This window comes from Alosa sapidissima, chromosome 16, assembly GCF_018492685.1.
Source record: "Alosa sapidissima isolate fAloSap1 chromosome 16, fAloSap1.pri, whole genome shotgun sequence".
Classification (NCBI taxonomy): domain Eukaryota; kingdom Metazoa; phylum Chordata; class Actinopteri; order Clupeiformes; family Clupeidae; genus Alosa; species Alosa sapidissima.
This window is the reverse complement of record NC_055972.1, coordinates 7,316,816-7,326,815: the sequence shown is the minus strand read 5'-3', so window position 1 is coordinate 7,326,815 and position 10,000 is coordinate 7,316,816. Positions and strand designations below refer to the sequence as shown.

The 10,000-nt window shown below is 47.5% G+C and overlaps 1 protein-coding gene across 4 annotated transcripts in view; it reads left to right on the top strand.

The window, feature by feature from the left end:
* Window positions 1–10,000, top strand: part of akt3a (v-akt murine thymoma viral oncogene homolog 3a) — a 136,214-nt gene that overhangs the window by 86,743 nt on the left and 39,471 nt on the right. For all 4 annotated transcript variants that reach the window (XM_042066599.1, XM_042066602.1, XM_042066601.1 and 1 more), the window contains one exon: window positions 5,753–5,878. In XM_042066599.1, coding sequence (XP_041922533.1) covers window positions 5,753–5,878 — 126 coding nt within the window. The remainder of the gene's footprint in view (window positions 1–5,752; window positions 5,879–10,000) is intronic.

The window sequence follows — 10,000 nt, the reverse complement described above, 5'->3', positions numbered from 1 at the left end:
TGCTGCCGCCGTCCTCAGCCGCTCCCTACCAAATACACACACACACACACACACACACACACACACACACTCACAAACACACAAAAAGGACAGACCCTCCCACACACACATGTATCCCTGGTGCAGCCAGATTGGTGCTGCTGCCCATTCAAACACACACACACACATACACACACACACACACACACACTGACCAGAGCAAGCTGCTGTGGCAGTTTTGTTGGGACAGACACGGACACACTCATGCCCAGTATGGCCAGATTGGTGCTGCTGTCCCCAGCCACACACATATACACATCCCACAGCAAGCTGCTGCTCCCGCATCTCACACACACACACACACACACACACACACACACAACACACACACACACACACACACACACACACACACACACACACACACACACACACACACACACACAGACACACACACAGACACACACACACACACACACACACACACACACACACACACACACACACACAGGACATCAGGAAATCAAGCCGATCCCAAACTGCTCTACAAACCTTCTCTGTCTCTCTTTGCTTTTCTTTTTCCCTCTCTCTTTCCCTCTATCATTCTTGTCTTTCACTCTCTCCCTCTCGTCCTTGTGTGTGAAAGTTTGACACTGCTGTTATGTGGGGTTGTTACATCTCTCTCTCTCCATCACGCCTTTGTTTCTCTCTCTCACACACACACACTTTCTCACACCCCACCTTTGTCTCTCTCTTCCTTTCCTCTCTTTCTCTTTTCAGTCTATCTCTCTATCTTTGGTTTGTTTTCCCTCACAATTCTGTCGTTCTTTTCTCTTTGTCTCTGCCAATCCTCCCCCCCCTCCCTCTTCTTCTCTTTTTTCTCTCTTTCCCTTCATCCATCCGTCTCTCTCCTTACCTGTCGCATTCCCTCTTTCCTGCATGCCCTTCTCCTTTTCTTCCCTCTCTCTCTCTCTCTTCCCATTTCTTCCTTCATCTTTTCCTTTTCTCTCTATCTTTCTGTCTCTCTCTTTAGTGTCCAGTAGGCCTTGTCGGTGTGTGTGTGTGTGTGTGTGTACTGCGCTGTGCTGTGCAGCCTGCTGGTCCTCTCCTCTCCTGATCCCTCTCCTCCTTTCCCCTCTCTCTCTCTCTCCCCCTCTCCCTCTCTCTGTCATTCTCTTTCTTTCTCTCCCTCCCTCTCTCTCCCTCTCTCCCTCTCTCTCTCCCTCCCTGGTTGTCTGTGCTCACGGCGGCTGCTCTCCTGTCGGCTGGTGCCCAGGCATGCTGGCGTGGCTGGCGTGGCGGTGCCCGGTGCCCAGGCGGGCCGGGCTGTGCCGGTGCGCTGCTCTGCGCTGCGGAGGCTCCGAGCTGGCCGCCTGGCGTGTTCTGGAACGTGGCGGAGCGGTCCAGCGTTCCCACGGCGCCCGTCGCTAGGGCTCCCGTCTTTAAGCCATCTGTAAATCAGAGCAGCCAAAGCCCAGCCAAAGCATTAAATTAAATCCTTGTTTGGGCTGATTAACAAATGGCAGGGTTTGTTGTTTATTTATTTATTTATTTTTTTATTCCATCCCATCCTGTTCAACCTCTCTGAGTAACCGCACGCAACTGCTACCTCCCCAACACACACACACACACACACACACCACACACACACATGCACGTCTTCAGCTGTCTTCTTCTGCTCATCTCCTGTATACCAACCCCTCTCTCTCTCACACACACACACACACACCGCACATGCACACACACACACACATCCGATGCGAGAGGATGCGAACGCAAAGTCTTCTGAGATCTGGGGAATGGCAGCGATGTTTGGCGAACGGACTAGGAGATAAATAGAGAGGGATAGAGAAGGAGAACGAGAGCGTGAGAGAGAGAGAGAGAGAGAGAGAGAGAGAGAGAGAGAGAGAGAGAGAGAGAGAGAGAGAGAGAGAGAGAGAGAGAGAGAGAGAGAGAGAGAGAGAGAGAGAGAGAGAGAGAGAGAGAGAGAGCTTTTTCTCTTTTCAGCAGGAGCACGTCTGTCTAGGTTCTGGCCATCCCAATTCCCATCCTGTAGCTGTCAGCCTGTCGCAGACCGCAGACAAATGAACAATTAATCTGGGGGCGTAATTGAATGGCACGCCGTGTGATGCTCTCACCGCGCAATTGGAGCGCTTTAGCGCCGCACTGATTCGGTGGGCGGTGTGGCCGATCTGGGTTCCACTGATGCTGATTGGAGAGTTGGGGGGGTCTCTCTCTCTGTGTGTGTGTGTGAGTATGTGTGTGAGATTGGCGAGAAGGTGGGTAGGTAATATCAGCACACTGATGCATAGCACACTGCACTCTCCTACTTTCATGCACGGACTCACTAAGTTGCCCCCTATATCAATTAGCTCATATAGACTCTTTTAAACTATTGTACTTAGTGCATATGATGTTTTTTATTTTTATTCAAGTGCTCCATAACCTTTCTGATGTCGTACACATTACCTACTTGGTTGGAGGTTCCACTGTTTGCTAAGTTGTAAGTTGGTTTGCACACGTCTTGTAGAAATTCAGAAAATTCTTTACCATAAATTGACATTGTCACATATGGGTAATAGCAATGTAATGACACACATAATCACACACACACACACACACACACACACACACACACACACACACACACACACACACACACACACACACACAAACACAGACACACACACGCACATAAATACAAAGTATGTAATTTGAAAAATAAATGTTTCTCAGGGATTAATTGTGAACAGTTGTAATCTAAGCAGAGGCTGTTAAAAGCTCATTACGCCTGCACATGCTGTGCTGATTAGTGCAGTTTTACTTAAACACACTTTGACTTTCTATGTCATTATTACATTCATTCATTCCCGTTTTTGCGTGCGATTTCCTAAACTTTTATAAAGTGAGATGGGCTCACTCCACTCTCTGGCGCTTCCTTTGGTGCCCACACACTTCCTTCCCATGATTCCTTCACTTGCTTCTCTGTATAGCGACTTGTGGTTGCCTTGCTCTCTCTGTCGCTTTCTTAACCTCTCTCCTCACCTCTCCCTCGCTCCGTCGCTCCCTCACTCACTCTATTCATCTGTCGTTCCCTTGCTCTCTCTTTCTGTCTCTTTGCCCCTTTCCTCCTCCTCCTCCTCCCTCTCTCTCTCTCTCTCTCTCTCCCTCTCGTCTCTTTTCTGGAGTGTCGGGCTGCTGCTCTGTTCCATAGCTCATGCGCTCATGCCCACTCGTTCTTCCGCCCGCTGTTGCTCTGCCTCACAGAGGCGTATCAGCGAAGACCTCCGTCTCCTCAAATTAACACCAGCAGGTGTTTTTCTCTGATGTGTTAATTAAGAAAAGCTGGTGTCATTATGCTTTAAGTGGATGTTACAAATAGAACATGTTGTGTATTTGCCGATGGTGGGGAGTGAGGGGGAAAAAAAATGATCAGAGCTGTCACCGCGGCGACGGCAGTTAATTACGCCGGAGTTTGGAATGGGAAGCGGCACGTCTGAGCCCGTTCTCGGAGTTAGTCGATCCGCACGCTCACTGGCCAGATTGTCTGTTTCAATAAAAAATCAGTTCTTTAAAAAAAAAAAAAAAATTAAAAAAAAATAATTTTAAGGCGTTGAGAGCAACCTGAACGGACAGAAATAGATGATTTAGTGTGGATGTGGATGTCGAATGGCGAGTGGCTCTGCTTGTATGTGGATCTGAGGAATTGTTTTAGCACTTCTGGTGATGCAGTAAAGCTCGTGTGGAGCAAGCCTGCCTCAAACACACTCTCTTGTTCTGGAAACTACATCTGCTACCATTTGCTTAGATAAATGATGTTGTCTGTCTGTTGTCTCATTTGATGAATTCTTACATTTTCCTTGCATGTCATTCTAAACACATCTGCCTATGAAAAGCGTCTCACGAGAGCACTTTATTTCAGTGGGTGTGTTTAAGACAAGCCAATTTGTCTTGTTTGTCAAATTGTCATAACAAAGACATCCAAAGCAATGTCAACTCTGCATTACAAATGCCATTATTAACGGAATGACACTTGATGACAACAGTCATAAACATTCACAAAGACTCCATCATAATCATGACAACTGTCACATCAGGTTTTATGCACACCCCCTCAACCAATATTGTCAATTGTGGTGTTTCATAAAGATTTAAAAAAACCAAAAAAACAAACAAAAAAAAAAAATGTGTTTGGTTACACACTCTTTAGAGATTGTCTACCAATGAAATATTACATGCTAACGCATAAGCTACACCTGAACAGTGTGTACTCCCTGTTCTGGGAGTATCACTGTTTAAGTATCAATTAGAGTAATACTGCAGTATCTACCATAATCATCGCCATTCACTTAATGCTCTAATTTAGATAATTTAGTGATGATTTCTGTTTTCTGTTTTGTACATTTGTGGACATGTGTGTGTGTGTGTGTGTGTGAGGCTCATGTGTATGTGTGTGTGTGTTTGTGTGTGTGTGTGTGTGTGTGTGTGTGTGTGTGTGTGTGTGTGTGTGTGTGTGTGTGTGTGTGTGTGTGTGTGAGACTGACTCATGTATGCACATGTGTGTGTGTGTGTGTGTGTGTGTGTGTGTGTGTGTGTGTGTGTGACTGACTCATGTACTGTATGCACGTGTGTGTGTGTGTGTGTGTGTGTGTGTGTGTGTGTGTGTGTGTGTGTGTGTGTGTGTTACTCATGTATGTGTGTGTGTGTGTGTGTGTGTGTGTATGTGTGTGTGTGACTGACTCATGTATGCACATGTGTGTGTGTGTGTGTGTGTGTGACTGACTCATGTATACACATGTGTGGGCGTGTGTGTGTGTGGGTGGGTGAGAGACAGCGCTCAGCCTGGTGATGTTGACACCCTTGTAATCCAGCAGCCGGGGGTGCGATGGCGCAGTCTGTTGCACCAGAAGTTTTCTGTGGTAATACGGCTGACCAGCTGCTCAGCAGATGTTGTTTGTCATGAGTGTATGGAGAAGGCAGGGTGGATGCAGGAGTGTGTGTGTGTGTGTGTGTGTGTGATGGGGGGGTCTCAGGACGTAAAGTTGGCAGTCATGACCTCTGACCCCTGACATACATACCACACGTCACACACAGGCGGCTGCAGGCACGCCTGACCCCTGTCAGTCACCGGCTGGTGTTTTTAACGGCACACGCAGCTGTTGAGTTGTTGCCATGGTAAACGGCACAGATGACAGTGGCGTTGCCGGGGTCGCCAAAAAATAAAAATCTGGCATTGTTGTGAGCGAGAGCGAGCGGTAAACATGTTTGTTTCTGTCACCGTGTCACACACAGACGCACGTTGATCCACACGTCCCTGCTCCCAGTGGGGCTCCACCAGTCTGTCAGAAGGACACTTCACCTCTTATAACTTTCTCCACAGTTAGTGGAAAGTCCGAACATGGCTTTCTTTGTACAGGCTACTGTCTGAGCTCATACTCACGTGTGTGTGTGTGTGTGTGTGTGTGTGTGTGTGTGTGTGTGTGTGTGTGTGTGTGTGTGTGTGTGTGTGTGTGTGTGGTTCGGGAAAAGAGTAGCGTCGAACGTCCTTCTCTGGGCATATACAGCTCTCTGAGCCCCTCACCCAAGAGACTGGCTTATGGCCCATCAGTGGATCACAAGCAGCTAAAATGATGCTCTGTCATGCTCTATGGTTGCTTTGGCTTCTAACCTCATTATCTGTTCTCTGTTCTCTGTTCTCTCTCTCTCCCTCTCTCTCTCCCTCTCTCTCTCTCTCTCTCTCTCTCTCTCTCTCTCTCTCTCTCGATACCCACAGGTGAGTACATAAAGAACTGGAGGCCACGATACTTCCTGCTGAAAACGGACGGCTCTTTCATTGGGTACAAGGAGAAGCCTCAGGACGCAGACCTACCCTACCCACTCAACAACTTCTCTGTCGCAAGTAAGGAGCATCCATATCACACACACACACACACACACACACACACACACACACACACACACAGTGTCTGAGGAGATGCTGGGCTCAGCCTAATCAAATAATTTGGAGTGTTTACACAAAAACAGTTGAAATGCCTCTCTTCACTCTCTGTTCACTGTGATTGAGCACACTTGGGTAAATGAGCATGTGTCTGACTATTTTCTTGGGCAGATTTCCCAAGCACTACCCTGCTTTGCAGGCTAACTTGAGGAATTAAATAGTTCAGTTGATCAGATAGGCCTGCAAATATTATCGCTATCTATCTATAAATTACAGGAACAGAAATGTGTGTGTGTGTGTGTGAACTGTTAGTCCGATTGTTTTCAAACTTGACAGGTGTCTTGCTGCAGGCACGAGTAAGTGCAGTGCCATTGTATTCTTCTTTAATTAGTCCCTAATTAGCAGATAGGATCTCTCTCTTTCTCTCTCTCTCTCTCTCTTTATCTTTGAATCTCTCTTTACTTCACTGTCTTCAGCTGGGTTACATACTGTACACTGAAACGATCCAGATTTAGAATTTAGAATTTAGTCTCGCAAACATTCTCACAGTATGGGCATGAAAAAGGAAGTAAATCATACTGAGAGGAAATATGTCATGAGAGAAAAAATGAATCCGTTAGCATGTTAGCATACAGTTCAACCGTGAAGAGCTGCTGTTTAATGGAATTGAAAACTCAATTCACCACTGTCGTCGTGGCGTCGCTGACATCAGCGGCTCTGAAATTGTAACTGGTCCAGTTTCGGCCCGGTTCCGGGTGAGTCCAGTCCCAAAGTTGCTCGGACGGCTGTGTGCCGCTATCCTGGGTCTGATCGTCTGCGCTAATCTAACCCACTACACATTCACATGTGTCTGCCTGTTGTTGGCCCACAACTGCCATGGTAACGGAGCACTAAACTAAGCTGATAGCGGCTAAGCTGATAAGGAGAGAGAAAGAGAGAGAGAAAGAGAGAGAAAGAGAGAGAGAGAGAGAGAGAGAGAGAAAGGGGGGGTGGAGTAATGAGAGAGAAAGCGAGAGAAAGAAAGAGAGAGAAAGAGAGAGAGAGAAAGGGGAGGGGTGGAATAATGAGAGAGAAAGAGAGAGAAAGAAAGAGAGAGAGAGAGAGAAAGGAGGTGGGGAGTAATGAGAGCAGTAGAGAGACGGTGCTGCTGGGCCCACACATCTGGGCTGGTGATTTGGGGATCTGATGGCGACCCTACAGCAGGCAACGGGGCTTACAGCACACAGCCTGTCCAGTTTCAGCTGCTGTGTGTGTGTGGGTGTGTTTGTGTGTGTTCAAGCATGTTTTTCTCTATGTTTGCCTGTCTTTGTTTGTATGGCCATTTGTGTGTGTGTGTGTGTGTGGCAGGGATGATATATTGTCCACCCGTCATTATTGGAAAATAAGTCACGACAGGGCGTAACCCGATGATGGCAGGTGGACATTACCTCAGCCCCCTCAACAACTTTTCAAATGTAAGAACATGTAACAAATACAGACCTCCAAAGGCCCATTCAGTGTCAACGGAACATTCTGCGGCATTCTGAAGAGCCGTTCTAGAGGTTTGTGTATTCCCCTCTGTCCACACAACAGTCAGTAACTTCAGCTTAACTTCTGCCATCACATCTTCGGAAACAGTAGAGCCACTGTAGTAGCCAATGAAGTAATCGGAGACTTTTATCGGTCATTTGTCCCACCACTGCACCAGCCTCAGTTTCTGACACATCCTTAAATATCAGTGCAATACCTCCTCATAATGTCATGCTACGCACTTAGCATTACCATACTACTATGCGGGTGGAGCAGGTTCGACCTGCTTTGGATACAAGCGTCTGCTAAAAATCAGTCAACTTTAACTTTAACTATGACTTGCAGCACTCTCAGTACATCACCCCACTACACTGTACTACACGCTACCCATGATCACACAGCCCTTCTACCATCTCAAGCTCTCCACCATGATCACACAGCCCTTCTACCATCTCAAGCTCTCCATATTAGCCCATGATCACACACTACCATGCCGTGTTCCTTGGCCAGGGATAGACTGACCAGCTGAGGGAATGAACAGAAAAGTAGATGGCTAGACAGATAAAGGGATTGATAGATGGATAAATGGCTACGGTAGGAGGATGAGAAGAGAGAGAGAGATGGCTGGACGGATGGACGGATGGAGGGATAGATGTCTGGATGGACGGACCGATGGAGGGATGGAGGAATATCCAGCCTTCTGCAGTGCCACTCGGACACATGGCACAGAGCTCCAGCTCCCCCTCTCCCTCTCCCTCTGCTGTCCTGCTAGCTGTCAGGCGGCTGGGCCAGCTTTTAATCTAAAGGCTGAACGGGAGGGAGGGAGGGAGGGAGGGAGAATGTGCGATAGATGGAGAGGAGGAGATAGAGATGGAACGAGAGAGAGAGAGAGAGAGAGAGAGTGTGTGTGTGTGTGTGTGTGTGGTGGTTAGTGAGATGGGGGTGGTGTGGGAGGGAGTTGTGTTGTTGTGGTGGCGGTGGCGGTGGCCATACATCCTGCTCGGCATGCTTGGCAGAGGCAGGGCATTGCCACATCTGTTGCGGAAAAGCTGGGGTGGGCAGGTGGTGAAGGGCGGCGGCTGGTCTAATGGGCTTTGCCGAAATGGCCCCCTCCACCACTTACCGTGCCCGTCGGCCAATGCCCGCTACCCATCATGGAGGACCGGTGCAGTGAGGTGCCAGGGCCAGGCCTGCGCCAGCCTCTGCTATGGCCACCGCCACAGGGGCATCTGCTAGAGGAAAACCAGAGGCACCACATCCTCTCCATCTCATCACTCGCTCTCTCTCTCTCTCTCTCACGCTCTCTCTCTCTCTCATTTGATCGCTCTCTCTCTCTCTCTCTCTCTCTCACGCTCTCTCTCTCTCATTTGATCACTTTCTCTCGCTCTCTCTCTCTCTCTCATTCTCTCGCTTTCTCTCTCCATCTCTCATACTCTGCCTTTTTCTCTCTCGCTTTCTCTCTTCATCTCTTCTTTTTCCTCGTCCTCTTTCTCTTCTCATTCCTCTCTTTCCTCTCTTTTGTCTTTGTTTCCCTGTGCTCTGTACCTCTCACTGAAATCACATTGTCTGCTCCATCACATAAATGCATAGCCTGACTACGGATGTATACAGATAGGAGTGATATAGGATCTGAGTTGCTCGTAGTCCTGTAGGTATGTAATGTCCTATAGGTACACTCTACTTCCCTTGCATTAGTGATCTAGGATTTGAGCATGATCAGAGTGATATCGTAAAACCACCAATTACTGCCCCTTTCGTTCGAAAATTCTAAAACAACAATATTTTTTAATACTTCAAAATAACATTTGATAAATGAACCTTACATTTTTCAGTTGCCATAGGTGTGTAGATTTGAACAAAATCTGGTTTGGTTCTTACCGGAGCTTTTACTGCCTGAAATATCCAATTTTGTGTTCCACGCTTGGAGTTTAGTGCTGGGCTGGTGGGTGCTTATTTCCTCCCTTTCACATGGCTTTACTGGTTAGACCGAGAACTCTCGTCGGAAATCAAAATTCCACTGGAGCTCCAGGCGGATTTGTACACGCAGCCTTATAGCACTGTTTACAGCTCTTCGAGTCACGGTAAAATGTCATTTTTGGTACATAGTTAATTTCATAGACTATATATACAGTCTATGGCTAATTTAGATACACTTTTGGTGGGGGTGCTTGCGTTTCTATAGGAATCTGCTGTCTTGGTTTGTATAAAAATGAATATTAAGTGATACACACACGTAAGAGTGTGGCGGTAATAGGTGACGTTCCTATATAGGATTTGAGTTGCTCGTAGTCCTATAGGTGTGTAATGTCCTATAGGTGTGTAATGTCCTATAATGTAGGTACACTCTACTTCCCTTGCATGATCCCTCAGTGTGAGGGCTGGTGCTGTAGTCGATGTCAAAGCGCACCAGAGGGGAAGGATAATATTGGAACACATTTATGTGTCTTCTTTAACTCGCACTCGTCTTTTTTGGCACATCAGAGATGGGAACATCATTACCAGAAGTGCTGATAGCAGGCGCTCGAGCACTCGCGTTCGCCCTGCCAAGCTTTTACATCCTGCTTCCAGTAAGAC